This window comes from Copadichromis virginalis, linkage group LG18, assembly GCF_057382275.1.
Source record: "Copadichromis virginalis isolate Kocher_CV1m ecotype Utaka linkage group LG18, C_Virginalis_male_GT1.1, whole genome shotgun sequence".
Lineage (NCBI taxonomy): Eukaryota > Metazoa > Chordata > Actinopteri > Cichliformes > Cichlidae > Copadichromis > Copadichromis virginalis.
The window spans coordinates 32,952,976-32,970,562 of NC_140635.1; the positions used below are offsets into that span (position 1 = coordinate 32,952,976).

General features: G+C 40.3%; 1 protein-coding gene across 1 annotated transcript in view; it reads right to left on the reverse strand.

The window, feature by feature from the left end:
* Positions 1-17,587, reverse strand: part of rab2a (RAB2A, member RAS oncogene family) — a 30,775-nt gene continuing 13,188 nt past the window's right edge. The window contains exons 4-8 of the mRNA XM_085440374.1: positions 17,110-17,192; positions 15,051-15,143; positions 13,589-13,700; positions 7,577-7,645; positions 1-2,697 (exon numbers count right to left, since the gene is read on the reverse strand). Coding sequence (XP_085296500.1) covers positions 2,602-2,697; positions 7,577-7,645; positions 13,589-13,700; positions 15,051-15,143; positions 17,110-17,192 — 453 coding nt within the window. The 3' untranslated portion in view covers positions 1-2,601. The remainder of the gene's footprint in view (positions 2,698-7,576; positions 7,646-13,588; positions 13,701-15,050; positions 15,144-17,109; positions 17,193-17,587) is intronic.

Below are 17,587 nucleotides of genomic sequence, written 5' to 3' on the forward strand. Positions count from 1 at the left end.
CCTGCTTGCTCAGTTTAATGGATAAATCAGACACAGAGAAACAAAATGTGGACGCAGTACGACTTATCAGTGAGAAGTGGCACTCGAAAATAAAATAAAATGATAGAAAATACAACTTTTTTTTTAACACTGTATTTTTCCATCTCCACATAACCATCAAAATGACATTTTTAGAGTTTAGAATGTTTTATTATAGTTTATTGTGATAGCATTTTCTTTTTTTCCCCTTCTTTTTTTCAAGGTTTTCTTTTTTCCAAAGAACAAACACAGCAAATAACGTTGAGGGGAAGGGGAGGAGAGGCAGGTAGAAGAGGGAAGAGTGAGAGGAGGGCCACATAGATAAGATAGATAGATAAGTAGGCAGATAGACGCATCAGGTAGGTTTGGCTTGATCCTCCCCCTGTAACCCCTCTGGGTCCACACACACACACACACACACACACACCCACCCACCCACACACACACTACACGTTGCTTTACAAAGAATATTCATCATCAGAAGAAGATTAATAACTGTCTGAATATATCTAGTACTTTAAAAAAGAAAGTAAAATAAGAACACAGATTCACTCGCACTGCCGTGAAACCCAAAACAGTTGTACGGTTAGCCAGGAGAGCAAACACAGCGAGGTTAGATAGAAGGGAATATATGTATGCACCATCTACCTTTGCATACATATGAATTTGTGGGTGCGTGTGTGTGCAGGGTGGACGAGAAGCAAAGAAGAAAAACAAAAACCTAAATGTGGATTTAGATTCATTTTAAATGCCCCGATTCAAACTGGGCTTCTCTCCAAGTCATATCACGGTCTCTAAATGTGCACGTCTCTCACTGTGTATGTGACTCTAGCTAATTAGTGGTCAAATGCCTATCTGCAGATAAAAGGGTTGCTCTTTTTAGCAGCTGTCCAAATCTCTCAGGGGGGTGGAGTTAAGGCAGACAGCTGATTTTGGGTCAGATTTATTTTTTCTTCATCCTTTGTTTGATGAGAAACACAGGTAAACACGATCATTTGGCATTAAAAACTGGTAGAGTGGTATTGTTACCAAACAGTTTGAGAAAGAGGGGAAAGGAGTGAACGACTGAAGCAGTACAGCATGATCATAACAGTAAAACGGTGCCATTCCATCTGGGATCTTGAAGCCAAAAAACCCCCCAAAACAAAACAAAAAAAAACATTGCAGCAGCCATCGATCAAGCTCTAAACAGTATACATTATATATCTGCAGGCTAACTCTGGGTGGAAATCTTAGCTCACTTTGACATTTTCAGCTGGAGTCCGTTCTCCACCAGGGACTGTGAATGCCTCTGTGCACCCCTGTTAACAGCTTGTTATCATTCATACTTGTCATTTAAAAGAAAGGACACCATCGACCCTAATATAACAGGGCAGCTCGGTACCTTTGGGTTTAAATGAGAATTGTTTAAAACGCTAAAAAGCTGCTTGAAGGCTCTTTTATTCCATCGCATGGTGTAGAAATAACTAGACCACAACAACATGCCAAGCTTCAGCTCAAAAAAAGCCACAGAAATCTAAAGATCTATATATACACACACACAAAAAAAAAGCGCCTGATAAATATAGAAAAATAAGAAAAACACCCCCCCCCCCCCCAAATCCTAAATTACCAATTCATTTTTCCTAAAACTTCATAACTTCATCATGGTAACCACTGCTCTCGACATCCCTTTATCATTTCAACTTTCCTGTTTTTCTTTTCTTTTTTTACATCTCTCCCAAAGAATCCGTGTTCACGCTCAACAGTTTGGTCTTTTATTCTCTCTCCATGTGGTTTAAAACACTGTAAGCAGTTTTTAGTGTTCAGTAATACAAATCATCTGCAAATGAACAAAAAGGGCACAAGGACAGAGAGAGAACAAGGACAAAAAGCAGGGAAAAGGAAGGACAAAAAGGACATGATTTGCACATTTTTTTATGGACAAAATACAGAACGACTTGGAGCCTCCCCCACCTCACAGACTGACAGTGGAATACTTGTATCATCCCTATACACACAGGCACAGAATGAAAACTGACTCAGCGTGTTGAAACATGTCCTGCTATCAACACGGTCTTTAAAAACATGTACAGATGTGTGTATAGACAAAACACAGCGCCCGCTTTATTCCATATAACCAGCCAGTTAAGAGTGTTTCACGTCTACCCTCGGTCATGTCTCCATCTTGACAAAGTCGACTCACCGCAGAGCTTTGCAATCCTGCGGCACTGAATCATCCCAACAACACCCAAAAGAATTCAGAAGAACTGCTGGAATAACACTCCGATAGGTGTCTAACCAAAATCTACTGAGGAAAAACTACAAATTAGGTGGGCACATCTGCAGGTGAGGCGGACTCTGTCCTCATAAACCTGCAGGATGACTGGTTGGGGTGCAGCTCCTAGACCTCATGAAAATGGTTAAGAGACTCGGGGGAGATGAGATGCAGCGAAAAAAATGCAGCAGGAGAGAGACAGAGAGAGAGAGAGAGGTTAAACTGTTAAGAGAGCCTGGACATTTCTGTAGAAATGCAAGAGGGTCGGAGCAGGCGAGGAGGAGGAAGGGTCGAGGCTGGAGGTTAAGGAGGCGCGTTCTGGGGCTTCAGCAGCAGCCCCCTCCAGCCTGGTGGCCTCCCTGGGTATTGGACAGTGTGGAGTTGGTGGTGGGATGCTGGGGTCCAATCTTAATACCGTTAGCCTGGGTGGACACAAACACAAAGAGACCAAAGGTAAATAAAAAATCTCATCTGAACAAGAACAGAATAAAGCCTCCATGTCACCATTACATGCTTGTGGGAGGCCTCATTATTTCTTTGTACATTTCATACTGACACCTGTCTGTTTAGTTCAAGCTGGTCACTTATTTTCTCTCCGGTCTACATAAAACATGAGAACCATGACTCTACACCCAATTTAAATACTAGATGGACTATTTTTAGTGTTTTACTCACTACCTCTTCTCACACATAGCACAGACCTGTTCCTATACAAAAGTTGGATTCACTAAAATAATCACAAACTAATTTGCAAGCATGAATAATAAGTCATGGTTGTAAATCCACTAATGATTTAGCCAAATATTCAGTGATTCTGATAGTCATCGCTTGGGCAGGCATTGGATTTTAATTTTTGAGAATTGGGAACTCTGCTTGTTCAGCATGTGAAAACACTGTACTGTGTCTCCTTTGTCAAACCCTATTAGTGGATTTTAGCCCACAGCTAAATAAAATCCACATAAAGTTTCCTACTTCACAGTGGTATCTAGCACCACAGTGTTTGCTGTGTTTATCAGTGAGGCCTCAGAGTGAGAGCAGCAGTGTGGCAGAAGAAAGTAAAGACACCTCTGTCTTTCTTTGAGTGACCATTTCACTTGTAAATATAGTCAAAATCAGGCCACAGACATCACCTTTCAGTCAAGCACATAGTAGAGCAGGGCGAAATGACCAAAAATATTTATCACGATATACATTTGAAAATTTGTGATAACAATATAACTGACGATATAATTGACACTAGACAAAATGCTTTACAACTCCACAACTTTATTAGTGCAAAAAAACCCATCAATGTATTTTCACTTAAACAAGCAGCTGTTTTTTACGTGCATTAAAGTTATATAAAAATTTAACAGTGCAAATGCAAATTCCTTGCTGACAGTTTAACCAAAAGGCATTTCCAGTGGAAATTGGTCGACATGTCCTCAGCATAACCATGTATAATACCCACAAAACTTAAAAAGAGCTTATACACACACAGTACGGTAATATTATGCTGAAGCACAGCACGTATCACTCCGCGAGGCTGCCTACGATAGCTGTAATGCTCCGACAATCCATCAAGCGGTGCGGGTTCGTAGCTTAGCAAAGTCTTACTAAAACATTTGACAGATTTTCGAGCGCCACATAAAATCGGTTCGAGGTCAGTAAACACAACCAGAGTTCATACATAAGGCACACGGGATTATAAGGGGCTCTGTCGATTTTCAGAAAAATCAAAGGATTGATTTTAAGTGTGCCGTATTTTCCAAAAAAACACTGTAATAACGACGGCCCGCTAGCATGCGCTACCAAAAATAGTGCTTTGTTGTGTATCTGACGGACGAAAGCTAAACCAGTTCCACACCACTGAAGTTGCAGCATTTTTACAAACCAGTTCTGGTTCATCAGTTTCATCCAACGATCCGCTTTCGCCCTTCTCATTCTCCGTCACCACCATGCGAAAAAGCATGGTGGAAAAACGCCATGTGCGTACAAAAACAAAGGCACTGTGCATGCGGTTTTACCCATATTCTATCGCGATATTTCATTTTCTTATTGTTGCCCAACGTTATACCGGTATTACTGTGAACGGTATGATATGGCCCAGCCCTAGCGCACAGTGCTTTCGTTGCAGCTATAAAAATAATCAGACACGAGTAGAACATAAAGTGTCCCACGAAAGAGGCATTGACAGCGTGAGAGACCACAGCATCAATTCATCTTTGAGTCTTTAAGTGCTCAGAGTAGAAAAGTGCTAAAGCAATTACTAACTGAACCTGGAGTCTGGAGGGGAGGGACGGAAAGCAACAGCTGATGTCCAACAAAGTAAACAGCACAGTTTGGAAGGTAAGAGCAGGTATTTCTATCGGCACTATTAGGAAATATATTTTAAAATAAGCAGGGATTTTTGTCCTTTTTTTTTGTTTGCTGTTGTTGTTACCCATTTTATTGACCTATTTGCCATTTCGGAGACATGACAGTGTTGGTCCTGGTACCACTTTACCCAGTTACCTGTGACATTTTCCAGTCTGTAAGATGTCACGTAAAACAAGGCAGACCAGTTTATATTATTCTTAAAGGTTCATGTTACTGCAACATTCAGGTGACAGCTTTAAATTCCTGTAAGAGAGTTTAAGCAAACACTCCTTCGCAGACTTTTCGATGTCTCTCACTGTGCCCATAGTGGGACCAGGCCCCTATCAAACAACAGGTGTGCTAAAGCTAGGAGAAGGCGGCGTGTGAACATGCAGCTGAGCTCAGTGAGCTATGCAAGCTGGCAACTGTCGGCAGTAACAAAGTTAACCAGAAAACTTTTTTGGGTCTGAATGTAGTCCCGTGGTGAAGTATGTTTAACAGGATAAGGCTTCAAACCAATGCCTTGATGTCCACTTTATTCATCCAACTAATAGCATCATAGCATCATTCACAGTGTAGCTAAAGTTACAGAATAGAATAGCCCTTTATTGTCATTGTACATGTACAATGAAACTGTAGGATTACTATCGGTGTCTAGACACAGTTAGATTAACAAATATCTAATTCGCATCATAGATTTCTTCTCTTTTCGTTTTTTTAAAAACACAAAAACAGTCATATACTGTATAGCTCAATGAAATGGAAAAACAGGCCCAGCTATAACAAAAAAGTGCAGTCGCAGTATTGGACTAAATAAAGCCACCTCAGAATGACTGTGTTATAGCTTTCATGGTGAGATTAACACTGAACCGTGCCTGTGGGAGCTCCTATTAGATCTCATCACAGAGGAAGCAACAGGTGCTGCTGCGTAGCACAAAAGAAAAGGAAACACCAGCAGCACTCAAGGACGCTGGGGGAAAAAAAGAAAAGCACTTGTAAAAGAAAAGAAACGAGGAAAAAGAGAGGCAGGTGGGTGGTAGGGAGACACTTTCATCTCTCCCTCCCTCTCTCTGTACTGTAGTGCTCACTTTCCCTCTGTGTTTCATCATGTCTCTCTCTGTGTGGCTGTAGCACAGTCTCAGCCTCCCTCGCTCTCTGCCTCTGTATATATTTATCTCCTCCTCTCACTGTAACCCCCCCTCCTACATTCAGTAGCAGTAGTGCCTCTGGGAAACCCTGTATGCCTTTAAATCACATTTATTGAGCTAAGGCCATGTGTGTGTGAGAGTGAGTGTGTTTTCTCATAGTGACTGCCAACATTTCTGGTGGGGCTTCCCTCTCTCTCGCAGCCAGTCAGCTGATGTGGTTTGGCCGGCCGGCCTGCCTTCGCTCCGTCTTACTGTTACTAATAACAAAAACACTCTGTGGCTGGCTTCCTCCAGCTCTGCCTGCCCACTGCCTGTACTTGAGGGCTGGCGAGCCTGACAGGCACCAAACTCTGGCACTCTGCATGTGTGTGTGTGTTTGAGAACCATTACACGACTTACATCATGTGACTACAGGAAACACATTTATGTGCTTCACAATTTGGAGATAACCATCTGGACTGGATAGCCAACTTGGTGCACGTCCACAGTGAACTTGATATTAGCCTCTCGATGGAGATTCACCTTCAGAGATTCATCATGGGGTTGCATTATTATCACAGCCAATCAGAGCATTGTAGGCAGTATTATCAACTGTGGATGTTACAAAAGCTTGTGTCATGTTTAAGTTTATAACTAAATATGTTTAATAATGTGGAAAAAGATCTTAAACCTACAATGATATTTGTGTTAACAGGTCCTGACTTTAACCACAATGAGTAACTATAACTTGCATTTTTCTGTAAAATTGAGGGATTTCTTTTATCAAGAAAAAAAATATTATGTAATTATTTAGTCTGTATATGCTGTCAGAGCTCATAGATAGAAAACGTGAATCAGCTAAAATCGGTATCGGCAGAAGACACAAATCCCCTTTGGGGTTGTGTCAGGAAGGGCATCTGGTGTAAAACTCTGCCAAATCAAACATCCGGAGCTACCCGCTGTGGTGACCCCTTGTGACAAGGGAGCTTATACTTCTGGGAGAACAAGAAGGAAAAACCCCCACAAAAAAAACCAAAAACCAAAACACAAATTGGCCAAGAAAATTGCAGTCAGTGCATTTCTATTACAGTTAGCCATTTTTATTATTTATTGTAATTGTTTATTTCATTTTCCCCCAATTTGAATCTGTATACATCCTTCTCCTTTTAAACTCACTATTCAGTGCTGTCACAGTCTATTCCGTATGTTTTTCAATACTTGGAATGTTAATCCTTTTTCCTACACTGGGAAAGCACTTTGAGTTCACTCCTGTCACGCTGTATAAATAATAGTGCTCTGAATTTTAATGAATGGATTCCGAGTGTTTGGATTTTGCACTCTTTATGTGAAATTAGCCTTTCTTACACTTAGTCTTTCACTAAGATGATGATATGAATCTCAATGTCTGGTTCACAAACTTTCTATTTGGCTGGATGGGCAGCTTCCAGTCTGACTGGCTGGCTGAGTGTTTGTTTTCTTGCCCAATGACTGAGACCTTGTGGGATGTGAGGAATTTATGAGCTGGCAAGATGCCGAGAGAGAGACAGAGAGAGTGAGACAGGGAGAGAGCGCAAACTAAGAAGTGAAGAGAGTGTGTGTGGAAAATAGAGCAGAGGAGAGGAGGAACACTGGGAGTTTTGCTTGGCTGCAGTCAAAGGAAGCTGAGTGGAGGGCTTTTTTCCCCTTCTTTTTGAAAGAGAGGGAGCATGGCAAACCACACACACTGCTGCAAAACCACACTGAGGAAGAAGAGGGGAAGGAAAGAGAAGAACAAAGAAGAGAGAAGGCGGCTCAGGGAGGAAAAAAAACCCAACACAGGAGGAACACAGTATCTCACCTCATTGTTGATATCAAACACTCCCTCCTGGATCTTCTCATAGATCTCCTTGGCTGTGTTGATGAAAGCCTGCCGTAGAGACAGGAAGTGAAACAGACAGAGAGGACAGGAAGGTTAAAACCATCTTTTTATGCTGACTCCTATAAATGAGCCTCATGTCATTAGGAATGCAAAGCAAATTCAAGTTTCAGTAACATAACCAGGCTCTGACTTTCAGCCATTTACTGTTCAGCTGCAGCCCGAGCTTCCCGTCACAGCTCAAAAACACCTCACAGAACTTTGAAACTTGACATCACAGTGAACTTACCACTCCCAGTTTTATGCCCTCTCTCACATCAGTGACACAAAGCATGAACTGATCTGTTAAATATTCCATATAGGTGTGTCAAGTGCAAGTAACAAAGTCAGACGATCTATATTTAATTATTGGCTGCTGAACACAAATAAATTCACAAGTTTGTGTGAGTGGAAAAACACACCTGGCAGGCAAATGATAACCAAAAACGGTCACCAAAAAATCTGTGTTCGATGGTGCAGTCTCCACATGATAAAGGCATAAAATGTCTGCGCAGCTGTGCTTACTCTGGAAAAAATGCTAACTGCTAGGCTAGGTCAGACGTATCTTGACTTCAGCTCTCTATTTAAAGCACAAACAAATCCTTTCAAACCTTTAAGTTACTTATTGGACAACAAACACACTAACACCAATGAATCCACAAGCAGATAATATCAGTCTTAAGTAAATGCATTTCATAAAGTGTTGTATGATTAGTCATGCTTCTAAAATAATGTTAAGTATTTGCATGCTAAGTTAACCCTAAAATTAGTAAAGAAAAAAAATGTCAACCTAAAGAAAGATTTAAAAAAAAAAAAAAAAAGGTGACATCATGCTGCATGCGACATAAAAGCTGCATGTAGAAAATGACAATCTAATAAAATAAACCCTCAGAAAAAGAAACAAAACTTAAGTTTAAAAGGCTTCTTCTGCAAGCTATGTTTCTAACATGTAAGCACACAGTTGTATAACTCTGCAGCCTCTAACAGCTCATTAGAAGGCATGTAGGTCCATCTTTTATATTCAGTCTATGCTTCTCACATGTAAATTCAGCGGGAGTTATGTCTGGTGTTTTTGTGTTTTGATTCTTTGAACAAATTAGCTCAAACATGTTAAAGATATCTCATATTTGACTTCAGAGCTACACATTTATCATAACTTGCAATTTACCAAATTATATAGACAGAAAGAAAGAAGAGTAAAATTGGGGCTTTTGGCACCCCTGAGCTCTTTGGAAGATGTTCTCAAAATTGTGTTTTGTTAAGGCTTAAAGAGCTTATGATGTACACTACTACTGAGAAGTATGATTGTTCTGCAAATACTATCCAAGCCCTTCAAGCCAGCTTTGAGAAGTTAAGGCGATATGGCGTAAGACCTTGTTAGAAGATGCAGTTGCCCTTTTGAGCAGATCAGCAAGAGAGATCTGAGCAGAACACACAAGCAGACAATACAAAGTTTGTCACACACACACACACACACACACACACACACACACACACACACACACTTTGGGCTTACTAAGAGCACAGCAAGGATCAAAGATGATTGAATAAAGTAGAATTAATCTCCCTGAGCGACCGGCCTATGACTACGGTATCGATGCATTTGTCTCCAGGGGGAGTCTTTCTGTCTCAAGGGTCCGAGCTCAAGAGCAGCTGGGATAACTAGAAATGCGACACCAGCTCAGATGTCATAACCTTCACTCTATGTAGAAATGATCTAACAATGCCGGCTCATATAAGTAATGGCAGTCAAAACTAAGCCTCATCAGAAAAAAAGGAATGTTCAAGAACTGAAAATATGTCCTGAACTTCTATCTGACACCCTGTCGGAAATAGACTGAGCCCAAGGGTGCACTCTAGTGTACTCTGTCCTCCTCATGCTGTCCTCTTTCCCTTCTTCAACTCATCACTGCACCCTCTTTACCATCAAATGTACTTAGACTTTCTTTTTTTGAGTTAAACTAATGGACCTGCAGATATGTGTAGAAAGTGAAAACAAGAGGGAGAAAACTGAGGTGACTACAGAAGATTTATAGATGGTGATAGGGCAAAGAATAGAGAGTGAAAAACCATTACATGGCTGATAACAGAATACTGGGAAAAAATATTTAAAAAAAAATTAAATACAGTAAACAAGCAATTAATCAGTGGGCAAAAAAAAAAAAAAAACCCAGCAGAGGTGAAGAAATATAAGAAGAAAGACTGGTGAACAAGAACAGAAGCGAGCAGAGGTTAAGGTTAGGATCTTAGTGAAGGAAGGGTGGGCAGAAGAGATGATGAAAAGGTGCTTACAGCAATTTCTCTCCATCTATCTGTAAGGACCATCCTATCAGCCTCAATGTCCACCCACAGACCCTGACGACAAACCCAGCATGCTGATTGGCTGCTGAATGTCGCTGTGAGGGGAGGCGGGGTGGAGGTTATGAATATGTATGAACTATAACCGGTTGATATACTGCTCGAGAGAGGAGGGGAGGCGATGGGTTGAAGAGCAGGAGAGGAGGGAATTGGGGGAGGATAAAATGAATAAAAAAGGGCAGGAAGACACGTTGGAGGAGGGGGGAGGAAGAAAGGAATCGTGGAGCAGGATGGGGGAGGTAAAGGAGGAGAGCTAAAGAGCAAATGATGGACGTCAAGGGATGAGGAGGGATGGAGCGAGGAGAGATGAAGGGAAGGGTGGAGAGGAGTGGTATCAGGAGGATTCAGAGGACACTAATGAGACAAATTAATCATACCACACACGCGTGCATGCACGCACACGCACACCTCCCCCTTATCTTAACCCAAGAAAGGACTCGACTCATCAGTGGTGTTGGTGTATGTGTTTGCATGATATAGGCCAGGCGTAAGACGGTATGAAGGAGATTGGGGGGAAATAAAAGCAAAACAAGACACACACCCAAAAAACCCCAAAACCAAATCACCACTGACACCCACCCACACATGAACATACAGCGCCGTGCTCCTTGCTTGCATGCTGCACTGTGTAGGATAGGATTTATGTGATTGGATAAGTGAGAGAGGGGTCCCAGAAGACGACGCCATGCATTCATTACACACAACATCACCAGGGGTGTCTCTCTCTCAGGGGTGGAGAAGGATGCTCAGAGTGCCAACTGGAGTTTGTGATACTACTGTGAGGCTGGTAAGGTTATACACCACCATTGTGATCCTTGACACTGCTGGTTAATCAGGAGGTTTGAGTCTGATGTGGAATTTAGTCAAATGTTAAATCTGTGACACAGAACATTATAACAAGAAATAAAATGTGTGTTGACTTTTACTACTGATCCAAAATGTGCACAGACTTGTTTATCATGGAACATGTAAAAACAAATGCCAACAGACTCAATAAACCAATCCGTAAGGCCAGTAATGTTGTGGGGATGGAGCTGGACTCCCTCAAGGTGGTGTCGGAGAGGCGGATGTTGTCCAAAATAAAGACAATGTTGGATAACACCTCCCACCCACTCCATGACATGCTGGTCAGTCACAGGAGCTCGTTCAGTGAGAGACAGAGTACCGAAAAGCACCACTGAACGACACAGGAAATCTTTCCTGCCTGTGGCCATCTCCCTGTACAATCCATCCACTTAACACACTGTTTGCTGCTACAACTACACATGTTTCTTTTCAGCTATTTATTAATAAGTGAAATATATATATTGTACTATTCTTAGTTAGCCTATTGTCTGTCTTGTCAATGTTTGTTTATAATGGAGCACTGTAACAAAAAAATAAATAATTTCCCCCAGGGATCAATAAAGTATTCTGATTCTGAAATACATGTGTTGTTGGCATAGACAGGTATATGAAAGATGGATGTCACCCAATGGATTGTAAAGTGCAGGTTTGAAGCCTCGACTGAGCGTCTTCTTCACAGAGAGTGGAAAATCATTTACATGGTGTTTTTTTGGTGTCCTGAAGCCAGATGTGACGAGCCAGGGGTGTGTCTAACTGAGAAACCACGCTATTTGGGTAACAACTTTTCAATCACAATGATAACATCCTGGACAATCTTCTCTTGTCTAACTTTTAAAATACTTCACACTTACACCATGGGCTTGCATGACTGAGACTATGAAGGAAAGGGTTTGTGAAGGTCAGAGCAGAGGGTTGTTTTCTGACAGACTTCTATAAAACCACAAGTCTTATTGGAACAACAGTTATTGCTGGTCATTAAAAAAAAAAAAAAGTTATGTAGTGTTTAAGGCTATTGGCAGTAAACAAGTCGCCACATCCAGGGCTGGTAAATTAAGCTATCGTGGAACTGCCGAAAACTTTTTATAGGCAGTTCCAGTTTTCTATTTTATAAACAATCTCGCAATCGCTAAAAAGTATCTTACATGTTTTTTAAGCTTTAAAGTTAGAGTTGTGGCAACACAGCCACCTGATTGTGGTCTATTAGTCATGACCTCTGGTGGCGAATTATCAGACAAATCCTCAGGCCTGCCGCTTGAGACATTCAAACATCTTGTACTCCAGTTTCTGTACATTTTGTTTATCAGGTTTCTGTGTCTACATGTTGCATCCATACAGTTTTTGTATGCAGTTCTCTAACCAAGATTGCCATTGTTAGCTGATAACTTTGCATTTGGCCCTACTGTCAAAATATGGTCTTTTCTGGCTGCAGACGATGAATGTGGCAACATTACAAATGTTGAGGCTTTTCAGGCCAGAAACCAACTGACGAGGAAGACTGTGAGTGTGAGTTTGCAAGTTAGACACAAAGTTGATTTTGTGTTACTGTGTTTCTGAGCCCCAATAAAACTTTTTACAGGTAATTTGTTAAAGCTAATGCACTGAATGGTAAATACAGGAATATCAGGGGCGTGTAAGAAAATGAAGGGGTACCGTTATATTTTTAGACATATTTGCACATCTTTTAAAAATAACAAGCATTTAAAATTCAGTTTGTGTAAGAATGGAAAAACTAACTTAACTAGAAGATTTACGTTAGAAACTTACAATGTACTTTGGACCTATAAAAGGACAAAGATGAATTGTGCTTGATTAATGTGTTCCACAAACAGCATGAAGTCTATGAATTCTTTATAGGTTGGTTTTCAGCATTTATCTGACCTGAATAGTAATTTTGAATACAAATTAAACCTGAAGGAAAATTTGTTTTGTCTGTATGTTTGCTTCAGAAACACAGCTGCAACTTGGCTAATAAATTACAAATCTTACTAATTCAATGGACAAAATATTTTTCCATCCATATTGTTACTTTGGAGATTTTGAAAATTCCCAAACTGGGCTGAATGCATAGACTGTATATACAAGATGGCTGTAGCTATTCGTTGCAATCCTGTAGCTAGTCCTGTTGCAGTGCTGCAATGTGAGTGTTTTGGCAGTTAAAGTCTTGGTGTCTGGACACTGAGCAAAGGGTGGGTTCTGACTCAGAAATTGAGGGACACAGCACACCCAAGAATCAGTAACAAGGTAGGTCCACCCTAAATCATATCCTTCCTCTCCCTTTTAACTAAATGTGATACAAAACAACAAGTATGGTGTACACAAAAAGATCAGAATCTAGACCAGATTGAGGAAGCTGGGGGCCATTTTTTAAAAATATATTTCTATAAAACTAAACTCCTTTAAAAAAAAAAAAAAAAAAGGAAAGAAAGAACTCTCCCCCTGCTGGCGATTAAAAAGAAAGCAAGTTAAAGACCCTCCATGTTGGCCTCACCAGCAAGTTATGCTGATTTTTTATATACAGTCCATGTGTTTCGTCTATGAGCCTATGGCAGCGCTTATGTGATAACATACTCACAATAAGCAGATATTTAGCAGGGCTATCACCATCTTCAGATGAACTACCATCACAACCAGCTGACTGTGATTATAAAGACTTCCTAAAATATATTCAAATATAATGCTGACCTCCAAGGCAAATTCCTAATTCAGATAAATAGGTGGTGAAAGCTGGTAGGGTTGCGTGTATGGAATTACCTCCTCTACATTAGAGGCAGTCTTAGCTGAGGTCTCCATGAATATGAGTCCATGTTCTCTGGCAAATGCTTCACCTTCCTCTTTCTTCACCTCTCTCCTTGACTCCAGGTCACTAAAACAATAGATACAATCAATTATAAAATGATGTAGCAAGCCATGAATTACAAACTAAATTGCTAGGCAGTTCAGTGTTGGTCACGTGTATCCTTATTTGCTACAGGATTACTGATTTTACAAAAGCAGTTTTGGTAGAAATTGCAGAAGATCACTTTAAACTATGTTTTTTAAAAATGAAGCACCCTTGTAGCCAAACTCATTACAACTATAGCGTGCAACTGAATTTTCTCTGGGTCCATTCTTGTCAGGGGCTTGTATTTTGTGTACTTCTGGTAACTACTCATTTAAGAAAAATTAAAGCCATTATTTCCATTCTGCATCAAAATGATGAGAAATATAAATTAAACAAAAACAAATTAAACATTTTATGCTCTCTTTGTAAATCCCAAGAAATCTGTACCTACATTTGGCTTGTCTGTTTACTAGTGGGATTATTTAGAACGTCATGGATGGATTTACACAAACATTTTACCAGACACTGGGATTAGCCCAACAACTCAGAAGTGATTAGATTTTGGAGTTGATCTGGATAAAGATCCAAGACATTTTGGAAGGATTTTATTTTTTTTATTTTTTTAAACACACGGCAAAACCGGACATATAACATATATCAAATTAACATTTTCTTGTTTGAAAACTTATCCTCAAGCTCGTTGAGGTGACTGATGTTGTGGTTTGGGACTATATAAATAAAATTGAATTGAATTGCTACTTCATGATATCATGAAGCTACTTTAAGGTCTTGACTGGGAAATGTCTAGCAGCAGAGAGTAAGAGAGTAATGCCTTCTGCTTTTAGGTGGCTAACTTACTGCTAGCTTAGTGTAGATTGCCGTTTTCTAAATTCAACAATTCCACCTCAGATCACACAAAGTAAATGTCTTTTTAAACGGCAGAGTTAATGCCAATGTGTCTGTAATTGTATCAAAAGCTACATTTTTTGGAAACTGTCATTTTACAGAATATGAGTGAGCAAGCAGTTTGTTCAATACCAGCTGAAGAGAACTGTGGAAAGAAACTTCCTCATGTAAGTTGTAAATATTAAAGCACATTTAGCAATGGACGTCACTTGTTGTGACAAGTTTCTTACATGGTGGTGTGTTATGTAAGCTTGAGCACAGAGTGTGTCTGGGGGAGAAAAGCAGAAGTGACTGAATTACACACTTAGTGACAGTGTAAAATTATGACCAGCCTCAGCCATAAAAAACAAAGTCAGACAAGTCATCGTTACACAGCAACATGTTGTAAAACACACTATTAATGGTACAGCGTTATGTAGGGCAGTGGGCAGCCATCACCGTAGAAGGGGGGAGGGGGGCAAACTAACAAACTAAAAAACATGTTACCTCTTGTTGCCAATGAGCATGATGACCATATTGGAGTTGGAATGTTGGCGGGCATCCTCTAACCAGGTCGTCAAGTGGTTGAAAGTGTCCCTTCTGTTCAAACGAGCACAGATTGATGGTTTCACTATGACTGCATTGAGATCAAACTGAAAGCATGCCAGATAAAGCAGCTGTTGTCACGCAGACGCATAAACATAACTGATTTTACAGATCTGCCGTTTCCTTTTAAATTGGTGACTGATGTGTGTGCCACTTCCTCTTGCAATTATGCCAACTATTTAAACAGAAAACTCCCTCATCCTGAAAAATATACATCTACCTCTGTAACTCCTTTATGCACATTAATCGCAATAATTATTGCTTCAGTTTAATTTCTTACAGGTGACAAATGTGATGGGAATACATCTCCAGACAGTTTTCAACTCTTCATATACCTGAGCACTAACGGATGAATTGTCATTCACTAGGATTGCTGCTTTTATTAGAGTATCTACAGCAAACACATGAAAGGAAACAAGAGACGAAAGAGAGACAGATCATCAAAGCTCGATTCGCCAGCTGGTTTCAAACACAATGCAGTTAATGGTCAGGGCCTTTAAAACACACCAGTGCACCTAATAAATGAATTTTCTTTTCTTAATTTCAGAAAATTTCATTCATGCAATCAACAGGGTTGGAATTAAAACTTAATATATAATAAAAATGTTCTGATTTAAAAAAACAAAAAAACAAAAACACTTCGAGACAGTACAACTGGCACTAAGACTGTGAGCTATAAACTACTGCTATAATGAATCTTTATCACCGTATCACAGTTGACAGGATGTCATTACATATCTGACCCCACACTGGCCTTTTTTCCCCAGCTCATCCTATAATTTCCAGGGCTCGCGATTTTGCGAGCTCTGATGTCTGAAGTCTCTTCAGTGGACTCCAGTTTCCCAGTTCTTAATAATACTTGAATGAAAAACAAAATCTGTTCTGCTCATTTCCAGCATTTTATTTTTCACTCTACTATAGCAACTCTGTGAGACTCAACATTCAAAATGATCCTTATTCAGCTTGTAGTAGGCCTTGGTGCATTCTTTGTCTAAAACAAGCATTGAACCCTTCCCCCTTTACAGCCACCCTCCCTTAAAGCCAACTGTTTTCTGACTGACCCTTGTAAACATTAGGTTTGGACAGCAGGTGGACATATGCCTGAGATGAGTGTATTAGGGATATTGTCACAAACATTACTCAAAACTTTTGCCAGTTTAATGTGAGCGTCTACCATTGCAAATGTGTTTATGTAACAGAAAATTCAAGACTACAAAAGGGCTGACTCCATAGTCAACTGACTGCAACTGCATATAGAATGTCAGAGCTATGAAGGGTAGGATTCTTCCACTGGGGATCATAAATATTCCAAAGAAAACGGATTATCATGAGTTGGTGGAGTGGAAATCCTGAATGAATTACCCTGGACAAAAAGTCATGGGACAGAAAACATTTAACCCCTTAAGAATATGAAACTCAATCATCACAATTAAAGGTAATTAAACTAGTAAATGACAATATATATGTTTCTATGGCTCACAGTGTTGAACTGCCGGTGGGTTTTAAACAGCTCGGCTAAAATGCGCTACTGACTTTGGCCATCCTTTCTTTTTCAACAGCAGCATGATGATTTTTACACTAGTATCTTTATAACTTTTGGATAAATTAAGTATTAGGGATACCTCTTTCAACAACATCTGATCTAGCCTCATTGCTAGTTTCTTAGCTCGCTAAGGTCACTTCCATTTATCAGTGCTGTAATTTAACTTTCAGGGATAGCTGGTAAGCCAGCAGATGACAATGGTTAGCATTCAACACTAGCAACTAATGGGTGACGCCAGACATTTATATAGAGTCTACGATGATATCACAACATGCTCATAACATACAAGTGGAGATTATCCATAGTGAGGAAAGGATGCTTGTAACATGACTGTAGTTCTACTGCGGTTCATCTCTATTGCATTGTGTCTTATAAACACTCAGCTAGCATGTGTATGATTGACTGACTGATTGTTACCTTGTGATGTCATAGACTAGGAGTGCTCCTGCCGCTCCTCTGTAGTAAGACCTGGTGATGGACCGGAACGACTCCTGACCAGCCTGGAGAAACACATGCATATATTAATAAACAGAAATTGAAAGCTGAATAATTGAAATGTCTGCAGACACCTGCAGAGTTGTCGGTTTTTCAAGGGCCCCAACAAAGACTTTGGCTTCACAGGTCTGCTTTTTTAGCTCTGCAATTCATTCAAACAGCTGAGCTCTTCTGCAAGCTCCCATGTTGTCTAGTCCTAATACATGTTATACATCAGTCCTGATTCTCTAGCAGAGTCCAGCTCTGGGTTTTCAGTCAGCTGGGGAGAGGACAGGACAGAGCACAGCCTGTAATCGGATACAATAGAGTTCTCTTTCATTCTCCATCTATCTTTCACAATCCCTTTCTTTCTCTCTGCTTGTATGTCTAACCTTGCTGTTTCTCCATATTTATGATGAAC